This window comes from Filicampus tigris, chromosome 14 (genome assembly GCF_054856515.1).
Source record: "Filicampus tigris isolate MCC_2025a chromosome 14, RoL_Ftig_1.0, whole genome shotgun sequence".
In the NCBI taxonomy this organism is placed as follows: domain Eukaryota; kingdom Metazoa; phylum Chordata; class Actinopteri; order Syngnathiformes; family Syngnathidae; genus Filicampus; species Filicampus tigris.
Window position 1 is genome coordinate 7260458 of NC_141230.1, and position 11936 is coordinate 7272393.

The 11936-nt window shown below is 45.7% G+C and overlaps 2 protein-coding genes across 3 annotated transcripts; both read right to left on the reverse strand.

The window, feature by feature from the left end:
• Positions 1 to 655: 655 nt before the first annotated feature.
• dok2 (docking protein 2) lies at positions 656 to 7900 on the reverse strand. 2 transcript variants are annotated; one of them, XM_086052335.1, is made up of 7 exons: positions 7642 to 7900; positions 5032 to 5160; positions 4772 to 4942; positions 3603 to 3717; positions 2142 to 2311; positions 1797 to 2036; positions 656 to 1716 (listed from the first exon to the last, which is right to left on the reverse strand). In XM_086052335.1, exons 1-7 carry the CDS (start codon positions 7699 to 7701, stop codon positions 1159 to 1161), a joined length of 1443 nt encoding a protein of 480 aa, XP_085908461.1. In that variant the 5' UTR covers positions 7702 to 7900; the 3' UTR covers positions 656 to 1158. The 2 variants fall into 2 exon arrangements, with proteins under 2 accessions (XP_085908461.1, XP_085908460.1); XM_086052334.1 differs by having other exon boundaries at positions 2124 to 2311.
• A 111-nt stretch (positions 7901 to 8011) lies between these two features.
• On the reverse strand, positions 8012 to 11837 carry LOC147136169 (kazal-type serine protease inhibitor domain-containing protein 1-like). Its single transcript, XM_086052336.1, has 4 exons — positions 11076 to 11837; positions 10130 to 10335; positions 9316 to 9463; positions 8012 to 8347 (listed from the first exon to the last, which is right to left on the reverse strand). The coding sequence occupies exons 1-4, from the start codon at positions 11578 to 11580 to the stop codon at positions 8262 to 8264; spliced, it is 945 nt and encodes a 314-aa protein (XP_085908462.1). The 5' UTR covers positions 11581 to 11837; the 3' UTR covers positions 8012 to 8261.
• Between the last annotated feature and the right edge of the window lie 99 nt (positions 11838 to 11936).

Here is an 11936-nt window from a genome sequence, read left to right on the forward strand (position 1 = left end):
TCATTTCAAGTGCATTTATTCAGTGGGGTAAAAAATCCCACATTCAAAAATAATTATTTTCCATCAAATCATGTGAGCGACAATTATTTTCATCCCTGATGTTAATATTTTGCTCAACCTCTTTTTGCCAAAAAAACAGAACCTAACCTTCTTGTATGATGTTTCACAAGATGGAGAATACAGAAAGAGGGATCTCTGACCACTCATCTTTGCACAATGTCTCGGAAATCATCCAGCGACCTGCAGAGCACGACTCAACGTGGGGTGGACCCACTTCCATCACAGTTCATAGCTCCGCCCCGACTGACTGAGGGTTGACAGTTTGTAATTCTTGATGTTCAATAAAGTGTTAAAAAGTAAGCATTATGTCATAAGACGGCGCATCATTAAAACCACCAAGGAAATACTGTAGTTGAACAAAAGAAAAAAAGGCGTTTAGAAACAGTGTGGGCGGAGTCAAACGTTTAGGTCCACCCTATGTTGAACCATTGCCTCGAAATGCGGTTGTTTTCTTAATCCCTTATGTGTTACCATAGCTCAGGTTCATGGCATCTTTCAGCGAAAATTATCCTTTCACCCAGTTCCAGTCATGTCTTTCAAAACCTGTAGTGAAGAGAAATGTTGGTGTCGAGAAAAGACACTTTAAAGAAAAACATTAGATGGAATGTTTTATGTTGCACACAGGGGCAACCCGACGTATCTCAAATGCACAGAAAAAGTTGCAGTGCTCAACAACGCAGACGTCATTACTCAACGACACATACTGAGGAGTATGCAAAGTACCAGGGAGATTAGCGAGATGACCTGGTTACCAATCTTCATATTCTGAAGAACCGTTCTCAACTGTTATAAATCAAGATTGAAAAAAGGGAATACTCGGAAAACCTTTTTTGTGGGCTATTTGATATAGCCACGACTCGCCCAGACTTTATCTCCAGCAGCCCCACATAAGTTGCATTTGAGACCCCTGGTGTAGAGTAATAATTTTTTTCTTTTTTTTAAAAAAAAAAAAAACACGTTACATTTTTTTGGGGTGGGCGGTGCTGTAACAGATTAATGGCATTTCCATCATTTATATAGGGGGCGATTTTTAATATGAGTGAGTCAACTTGTAAGTCAAGGTTCCCACTGTATAGTGCACGGCCCATCAAGGTACGGTCAGATGTCGTTGTCACTGTCGTCGTGGTGACACGCCGCCGTCACATTGTTATACAACTTGTGGTCTTCTTTCGGCACTTCTTGCACTGCAACATGAAGAGCCCCGCGTCCCCGTTTGGGGGTGGCGTAGAGGTGACTGCGAGGGTCGGCGGGGGCGGCCATGACCCTCCACGCATCTCCCCTCAGCTCCTCAGGGATGTCGTATTCAGAGGGCGGGGCTTGCTGGGGCCACGGGTCCTCAACTTGCGGCTCGTCATAAATGTGATCCGCTTTCCCATAGAGCGGCGCAGTGGCGCGGCCCTCCGGGGCCTCGTCGCAGAGGCGGGTTGGATTCAGCGTCACCTCCGAGTATTCACCGTCCTGCTGACGGCGGGGTGCCGTGCACGGCGGCGTGCCGGGCGGTGTGCCCTTCGCGGGAAAGGACACCTGTGAGTACGTGGAGTCCATGGACGGCTGCTCAGAGGTGCGGGGGCAACATTTTACGGAAGCCGTGGCCCCGCTGTCGTCCAGCGTCAACCCGCTGACCCCAACCACCGTCTGTGCCAAGGCCACGCCCACCTGACACACCAATCAACAACAAATCTCAAGATCATGTAACGTGATGACGTCATAATGTTGTGACATCATATTATACTGACCCGAGCGGCCGAAGGTGGCCAGTTGTGGGTGTGCGGGGTGGGCGGTAAGGGCGGCAGGTTGACCTTCCCCTTCCGGGAGGGGCCACGTCTCATGGGGAAGTCTCCTGACTTTTGAAGGGAACGCTGAATGCTAATGGCCGCTTCCACCGCTTGGAACAGGGCGTGACCTTCTTTGGTGTCAAACTCAAAATTGCCTTCACCAGATGCACAACGACGACCCGCCTCCACTGAGAAACAGCTCTGAAACACACACACCCACACAAATACAGAATGCATCACTACTTGTGTGTGTGTGTGTGCGTGTGTGTGTTTCAGAGCTGGCTTTACTGTGTGCGCGCGTGTAACCTTGTCCCGCCCAAAGCGGCGAAGGAATCTGTATGGCCAAGACATCAGTGTAACGCCTTGACTGTCCAGCAGGTGGAGTGCGTCCACGCTCACTCTTAGGACGCCACCCCCCTTTAAACTGCAACGTTCAGATGACGCAGTTCTACGCACATGCACCTGGAAGGCATGCCCTACAGATGCACATACACGCACACACACCTGCATTAATACACTCGCACATGTAAATGCAAATATGCACACACACACACAAAACGTGGGCCCAAACACAAACACATGCAAAAACACAAACACACACACACCCCCACACGCACACACCATCAACCGCCCACACACACCCACACACACACACACACCCACACGCCATCAGTTACACAGAGATTGACTTCCTGTCTGAGTTGCTCATTTCCTGTGTGATCTTTTTAGAGTTAATGCTCAGAGAGTTACTGACAACTACACACGTCTAAAAATAACCTGGACGCGTACCGCCTACTCGCTATAGCTAGAACCGTTCCTGCATTCGAGGAAGGTGGGTAGTCGGATTTGTCCCCCTCGGATTGTCCCGGTTTCGTAGTGTACGGTTGTACAAATAAGTCTGGGGGAAGCTCCACATGCACAAATGTTCTCTCACAAGGTATACATACAGTACTGTATATTGAACTACTCAAGTATTCGCCTGCATCATAAATGATCAAATGAAAGCAAAGCCCATCAGGAATAAAAAAACAACAACATCCAATTGATCTTATTTGCACACCACTAATAGGATGCTGTCGCTGTGAAATGTAAATCCCACCCCTGAGTCATAATTTACGATACTCAGCTAATATACTCCGAACTGTCGTTCGTTCGTTCGTTCTTTGCGAGGCTCTCATTGCTCAATACAGGGACCTTGGCGTAAAACATGCACTGATAACAGCGCTTTCAGCGAAAAGGGAAGAGAAATTCTCAATAACAGTGGCAGCGCAAGGTGGCCGCCCTCGGACTTGAGCTCCAAGAGGCCACTGTGACTGCATTTTATTTGAGACTTTCCGTGCAGGCAACATGGTGGGGCTCGTGGTAAGCACGAATACCTCGGAATCTTTCTGTAAGGTGTTTGCGATGTTTTCACTCCGCTTTTCAATCACATCCACAAAACACGCATGTACCCGTAAATGTCTAACACATGCGTGTATGTTTGTTAGTTACAGTTTACGTACTTTGTTTTGTGATATTTATATGTATGATGTTCTCGCTGTGTTCCATCTGTTTCCTTTATGTACGCTACGTTTCTTGCACGTTTGTTATGCGTTTCTTTGATGCCGACATAGTTCACTGTATGTTATGCTTGTTTTAATATTTGTTTGATCGACTCCACATTTGGCTTCAATCACAACAAAAGCTGGCTTTACTGTCTGGAGAACTCATTTCCTGTTGCATACTTTGAAGCACAAAGTAGCGCGCGCGCGCGCGCACGCACAGTACCTGTGTTGGTGGTGGTGCTGTACAAAGCGTTGTCCTCCATTCCTTCTTGGTCTTTACCTTGTTCTTGTTTTTGTTGCTGTTGTTCTCTGCTTTTGCTATGCTCGTCCCAGCTCACCTGCATGCAGCCAATCATAATCACAACCATGATAAAATAATAGTAACAATAATAATTAGCATATGGTACTGGAGAATGCGTATATATATACACTCGGTATGTGTGTGTGTGTATATATTTCTATTAGGGCTGGGACGATACACTTTTGTCCCAATCCGATACGTAACCCGATACTTGGGTTGCGATCCAATACGTATTGCGATACTAAATTATATATATATATTAATTTTTTTAAACTGAGGCATGTGTTTCCAAAGTTTTGTTTTAAGAGCCATCCATCCATCCATCCATTATCGATACCGCTTATCCTCACAAGGGTCGGGGGGCGCGCTGGACCCTATCCCAGCTGTTTTCGGGCAGTAGGGGGGGGGACACCCTGAATTGGTTGGTTTCAAGAGCCATTTGACCTTTATTCAAGTATCACGATTGAAAAGTGCATAAACTGCTCCAGTAACTGTGCCTGATACACAGGAGTGCAATGAATAAAACTCCATTCATAAAGCTCAACTTTAAGGACCTCAAATGTTCCAAAAGTATGTTATAGAACGTGCAAAACATAACATAACATAAGGTAGCGAAAGTATCGATACTTCATCAACGTATTGATACTTGGTATCAGCAAAAAAACGATCACAATATGATATTTTTTCCCATCCCTAGTGTGTGTATACACACACACACGAAAAAAAAAAGTCCACTGGCTAGAGCTGATCCTTATTTTCACTGATTAATACGATATGTCAATGTTTGGTCGTCGTTGTAATGTAGTAGGGGCACAAATGCAGCTGTTGTGCAGTCTTTTTGTGTATTTGGGACAGATGCGCCCCACCCCCGCCACGTGCAATATGATTTTTCACCTTCGAGAGGCGCTAGACCTTAGTACCGGTACAGCCTCCGGAGAGAAAAGATGCTTAAGTCTCTGGGAGAATGCGTGCACCGCCGGATTTGTCTGGGAACACCCCAATTTCCAGGTCACTCCACCCAGAGCGCGTACATTTCGAGAAGGTGTCTAAGTAGCACATTTAAGTCGAATCTGCACAGCCGAAAAACGTACAGGAAAGGCGAGCTGGCACAGCGCTGTGGCCCAGTCGCTGACATGGTCAGCGCGGGCCGCCAGCACCACAACCTTGTCGACAGTCTCCAACAGGAAGGGGGCAGAGTCAGCGGGACACGCCTCCACGTGGATCTCGGTGCTCACGCGAACCAGGTCGGACAGACGGATCACCTGAAGGGTGGACAATGGATGCGGTGACGTCATTAATGAATGAGGGACGCTTCACCGCGGCTACGGGACAAGCACACAGCCGGACAGACCTTGCTGTGTTTGCGTCCGCTTCTCTGCTTCTTCTCACTACTGCCGCCATCTTTGATTTCCCACAATTCCAGACGGGAGATGGAAGAAGAACTTTCACGGAACAGCACGCACCACATGCTCTTCCACTTCTGCACACACACGCACACAAACAAGCTTCAAGGCAAAGGTCACTCTTAGTTTTGTTAGCTTTTATTGTTCAATAAGTGCAACACCTGGCAGAAATTATGGAATCACCAGTCACAGAGGATGTTCGTTTGTTGTCATCATTTTGTTGTCATCAGTTGTTTTTTGTAAAAAAAAAAAGCAGATTTTTGACAGGACACAAAACTAAAGTTATTTCAAATGGCAAACTTTCTGGCTTTAAGAAACACGAAAGGAAAATCAAGGAAGAAATGTGGTAGTCAAGTTACTTGTTTAAACCAAGCAATGGGAAAAAAAATATGGAATCACTCAATTCTGAGGAAGAAAAAAAAATGGAATCACCTAGTAAATTTCCATTCGCAAAACCAACACCTGCATCAGATTAGATCTGCAGTTAAACAGGAGTGATCACATCTTGGAGAGCTGTTGCACCAAGTGGACTGACATCAATCATAGCTTCAGCACGAGAGATGTCAGTTGGAAATGAGACAAAAGCAATCAAAGAAAGTCGGAGCAGGATTGATGAAGAGTTCTGTTTGTCTCTCATTAGGTCCATGCCTCTGAGACCGCGAGCTGCTATAAAAGCCAGAAGTGGTGCAACAAACACTGCAAATCGGCCCGAATTAAAAGTTCAGGGAAAGTGTTAAAAACAGAATGTCGGTGTTGCATTAATACTACTTACTAATAAGGTAGCCTGTGTAGTCTAAGATGTAACACTGATGCAGTGTTAAAATGGGGTGTCATCTGGATTGTGGCCTGATTGGTGTCGATTTTGAATTGAAAACACACTTTGGTAATGATTGAAGTTGACTGGTTACAGTCGAGACAAATTTTCTTCAGCATCATTTTCGTCGGAGCAAGGACGCCTGTTCCCTGAAGCTGAGCCATGATTGGTCGTTAGCTGAGCCCTGAGCATCTGTGATGTCATTTTCAGTCGACAGAAGTGAGAATGGCCGCCCCCTGAGATGGCTAAAAAGGGGTGGATTTTGCTGCTTAACTCATATTCCACAAACACAATATTAATCAGAATGTGTTTCAATTAGTGGGCCTCCACAGAAAATATTCTTCCAAAAAATATTTTTGAGTTGAATAATTTCTTCCATGTAACCACTGACAACTTTGTAGGAGGGTTGCCATGATTTTTTTTTTAATTACTATTTTTTTAACAAAATGTTTTTTTTAACAAAATGTTAAATATTTGCCTCTGGGTCTTGTGAAACAGAAAATGTATGGTAATTATTGTTCAGCCGTACTGGAAAACAAATCACTTCACCAAACTTAAATGCCTTTTCTCTAAGTTCAGTTGTAACCCGCATGACAGACCATAACATCAACATCAAAACAAAAAGAACACTAAAACAAGGGCAGCGTCTGGGACCAGCAATGGCATAACCCCAATACAGTCTTGAGACTTGGCTACCTCCAAAAACAACTGGTCAGTAGAATCTTCACAACTTTAAAGTGCACAAGAAGCCACTTGAGGGAGGCACATAGAGAAGTTATTGTATGTGCTCCCACTTACTTAAGAGGCAAGCAACGGCATTTTGAATCAACTGGAGACGTTTGAGAGAGGGCTGGCTTACTCCAAAGTCTAGTACATAAAATAATTCAGTGGAGAGTTGATGAAGGCACGGATAACTGAAGTGGTAGTGTGAAAGAAAAGGCTTAACCTTTACCAGCTGCCCGGATTGAAAAGAGATGGACTGAACTACTGCACAAATTGCCCATCCAATTTCAAATCACTCTCCCACTTAAAAGCCAAGTTGGAGAATGTTACCTTCACAAAGTGTGCCAAGGGGCCCAAGTCAACCGGGTAACACAAACGCAACACTTTCATTTTCTTTCTTCAGTGGCATATCAATCTGACTCCCAAAAGCATGGTTAGGAATGTAAATCCCATGTGTTCTCAAACTGGAACCCAGAGAGAACAGCAGGGGCCATAGAATTGAACCCTGTGGAATCCCATAAAACAGCATGGTAGAGTAGCACTAAGGAAATACAACACCCAACCAGTCTCAACCTTTTGACCATCTGATGAGTATGACAAATGAAGGAGACACAAAATCCATGTAACACAATAAATGCTCATTCTGTCAAAATTGCAAAATCACAATTGGAACAAACAAGTGAGTGGTCACCTGTCAACATCAGAGCGCATATAGACAACGTCACTTTTCCATTCCCAATCAGTGACACAACTTGTTGGTCTTCAATTAAGCCATCATGCTAATAAATAGAAGAAAACTCGACACAGGAAGGCCAGTTAGGATTCAAACGTGGAATCTCAGAGGGAAGGAGATGTGCAAACTACGAGAATATCATGCTATTGCTGCTGCAAACAAGCCTTTTGTTGTAAATGATTGTCAAGAATCAGAATGTTCAGAAACATGTTTGGTTTTTTTTTTGCTTTGATGTGGTTTTTTTTGTTATTTCCATCTTAGCATTAGCTTTGAGTTAGCATGTGTTACCTTTCCAAACCTGTGGTGCTGAAGGTAAACGTTTCCTTCTTTCTTTATGTCCTCGTCCATCCTCACAGGTCGCCCTCGTCGTCGTCTTAATCCACTTAAACCGCGTCTTGTGTGTCTATTGTGTGTGTTGCGCGTCTTTTTGTGCTGAAGTTTGTGGCCTCAACTTCCTGTTCTTGTGTCCTCACTGTCACTTCTTCTTCTCTTCTGCGTTATCGTCGTAACAGACGTCATTGCGGCGACTTCCTGTCGTATGCTTCTTAAAGCAGACACACTCACACACACACATACAAAAAACGTACTGCATGTCGTCCACAAGCTGAACTTCATCTTGTCGTTTGTGTTTGCAACAAGACGCCGCTGTTTGACTTCAGTCTGTAACAATTGTTTTATTTTTATTTTGTTTCGTTACGTTTTGTGTCACTGCGATTTGGTGCGGAAGCTTCACCTCTTCACAGACGACCAATCACGTCGTCGTTTAGAATACAAATCAGTACGTACGTATACTATTTAACCTCACCTATTCTTGTATTTCCACAGTATATATCTCTCTATGTAAACTATACAATCTTTTAACAACAGCTAATTGTGGGCCAGAGGAAGAGACATCATCATCGTCATCATCAATAGAGGTCATGGTCGTAGTCCAGGGCGTCACTCAGCTGTTTCATGACAGACACGTGATTGGCCAAGTAGGATGACAGCTCCTCTGAAGGACAAACACACGACCAATCAGAAGAGTTTGTGTCATTTTGCGACCATTCATAAAGTATTACATTGGGCGACCTATCAGAAAAAAGCGTTGAATCAAGCACAGAGCGTTTAATCGTGTGCCCAATCAGAAATGAGCATGGAAGCAAGCGACCAATTAGAAGAGAGTGTGCTATCAAGTATTATTCAGAAGGATGTGTTATCGTCGGACCAATCAAGAGAGGGCATGTCAATTAAGGAACCAATCTGAATAAAACAAATCATGCAACTGACCACAGAGCATTTTATTCAGTGACCACTCAGAAAACAGCATCTAACAAGCAGCCAATCAGAAAATCTAATCAATCAAACGACCAATCAAAAAAGGGCATTAAAATCATGCAACCAATCAGACGTGAGCATTGACTCACGTGTTCAATCAGAAGAGAGCACTGAATCTAGCCACCATTCAGAAGTAAGCACTGAATTGGCATCCATCCAGGAGAGCATTTCATTAGGCAACCAATCAGAGGAGAGTGTGTTATCAAGTGAGCAATCAGAGCAAAACATCTAATTGAGCAACCAATGAGATGAGAGCATTTATTCATGCGCCCAATAAGAAGTGAGCATTGAACCAAGCGACCAATCAGATGATGACAGTTAATGTTGCGACCGATCAGAAGAGAGCAATGACAAGCATCCAATCAGAAGAGAGCATTTAATTATGCAACCAATCAACACAAAATGAAACATGTGACCAATCAGAGAGCAATATCATTTGGCGACCAATCAGAAGAGAGTTTGTTATCAAGTGATCAATCAGGCGAATGTGCGGTGTCTCTAATCGGGCATTCAGAGGAGAGCTATGATCATGCGACCAATCAGAAGTGACGATCAACTCAAGCACCCAATCAGAAGGGTGTGTTATCAAGGGACGATTCAGAAGAGAGAACTGAATGATGACACCGCTCATTGGAGACGTCTCACCTGCTGGCAGGACCCCCAGCGCGGCCGAGGCGGAGGAAGAGCCGAGGCTGTTTCGGGCGATGCAATGATAGGTTCCAGAGTCCTGAGGCTCCGCCCCTTCAATCTGCAGCCAACTGGAGAGCTCGAACTGCAGAGGACCGCCGCGACTCTGGAGACGCACACGAAGACAGACTAGCCCCAAATTCATTCCTCACTTTCATGCCAAATGCAAAGCTAGGCTAACATTTTTTCCATCCTTTATGCTACGCTAACCTTTAAAGGGGAAATTAAATCAAACACACTTTTTTCAAGAATATGTTCCTAGCAGGCCCATATACGGCAATCTGATTAATATTGGGTTTGTGGAATATGAGTTAAACAGCAAAATCCACCCGTTTTTAGCCATCTCTGGGGCGGCCATTTTGTCACTTCTGTCAACTGAAAATGACATCACAACTGCTCAGGGCTCAGGTAACGACCAATCACGGCTCAGCTTCAGAAAACAGGTTAGCCGTGATTGGTCGTTACCTGAGCCCAGAGCAACTGTGATATCATTTTCTGTCGACAGAAGTAACAAAATGGCCGCCCCCAAAGATGGCTAAAAATGGGTGGATTAACTCTTATCCCACAAACGCAATATTTATCAGAATGCCTTGTTTCAACTACTGGGCTTGCATATAACAAATTCTTGAAAAAAATACCTCTTTTTCTGGTATTTATGCGAAGCTAGGCTAATGTTTCCATATTTTTTTCTGGTCCTCATGCTACACTAGACTAACACTTCACTGTTTGGTTTTGTTTCGTTCCATTTTGTAGGGTCATGCGCACGCGTCACCTGCACAGAGATGTGCGGGTCGTCTCCGGGTAGGACGACATCATCGTGGTCGTCTCCTCCGTTCTTGTCCATTTTTTCGCCGCCGCCTTGTTTGTCCTTGCGCCATTCCACCGCCGCCATCGGGAAGGCGAATACCTCGCACAGGAAAACAAGATGGCTGCCACTTCCATTCACTTGACTTTTAGGGCCCACTTTGATCACCGGAACTGTGGTGAGGAAGGGGGTTAGGGGTGAGTGTGGGTGCTACAGTGTGTATGTCTGATGCATGCATGTGTGTGTGTGCGCGTTTAACCAGAGATGGGCATTTTACTAAAAATTGAGTGTCCTTTATTCATGATCCGTTTGCAGCGTGGGTACCCTTCTGTCATCCGTCATTCGCCTTTTTTTACGGGGGGAGTTGGGGGATAGTACCAGTCTATAGGCCGGTCCGCCTCTAATTTTAAACAGCCGTCCGTCTGCAAGTCCGACTAAACGATATTTGATCGAAATAGTGACTCACTGCGCTTTGGAAGCCTGCCTGCTTGCTTTGACAGCCTGGTACCTCACTCAAATCTGTCCACCAAGCAACAACAACTCATTATTTTGCTCGCCACGCTCGCCGCCGTAATCAAAGCCCCACCACGAAAAATAAACTAATGACGGACTGCAGACGAATGGCGGACTAAACCGGCTACAGTCTATGCTTATTCCGTCTATTTGAACATTTTTCCCATCATTCGTCAACCGTCAGCAAAACAGGCGTCCGTCAGTGACGGCTAGACGAACCGGTCAGTCACATAGACGGAATGCCTTGTTCTGTGTTTGACTTGTGTTTCTATGAGTGTGTGTATCGTCCATGTGTGTGTTTGTATTTGATGTTTGCACGTGCTTGTGAGAGCTTCTGTGTGACATGTGGGAGTCTGTGTATATGTGACAAAAGTGTATGTGTGTGCGCAGTCCTACATACCACTCTTGCAAGGGCCCCTCCCCCTGGTGTGCAGTTTTGGGTCTGAGAATGCAGCCTCTTTGAATTGGCACATGTTTATATATGTCAATCCGTCACTACCGCACACCGCCTCGCGCTCCTCGCAAACGCACACTTGCTCTTCCTCTTCCTCCTCGTCCTCGTGGCCCCGTGCCCATCCAGCGGGTCGAGGGTCGTCTTGGCAGCGCAGCCCGGCCCCGCAGAGTCCAAAGCGGACATTGGTGCGTCCCGGGTCGCAGGCTTGCCCCTCCAGGTTGGCGCACTCCGAGCAGCAGCCGCAGCGGTCCACGACCACGCCGGCTCGGCAGCCGAGCGTCGCCGGGCACTGGTCTGCTTGGCACGGTCCGCAACCCGCCGGAGGGGCCGCCGCGTCAGTGACGACGGTGGGCGGCGGGCCTGACGCCTGGTTGTCAAGAGACCGACACGGACGCGGGTTCGGACAGAGGACCAGGAGCAAAATCACAACCGGCAGAAACATGACCGTCATGCTGCGCGAACTCTGCCGTACAAAAAGTGTTCCGTGTGGCACAAAACCGCCTATAATTTCAGAAGAAAAAACAGTCAAGTTTTTGTTTGTCTTAAGTTGAAAACAGCTGAGCCGCTCTCGCTGCTTCCAACTGCACGTGTGTCCAAAACCCGCAATAATACAAAAACTTCCTGTTTGTTCCTTTAAAGGAAAAGCTTGACCGGAAGTGTGTATAGAATTTTTCTCCGCCGATATTTTGACGGTGATGTTTTAAAACAAGACAAATAATGCACAAAGAAGAAATATCCAAACCGCAGATAGAACACAAATGAAACTTTTGTTGTAACTTGCATCACTTTGTTTGTGCCTTACTGCAG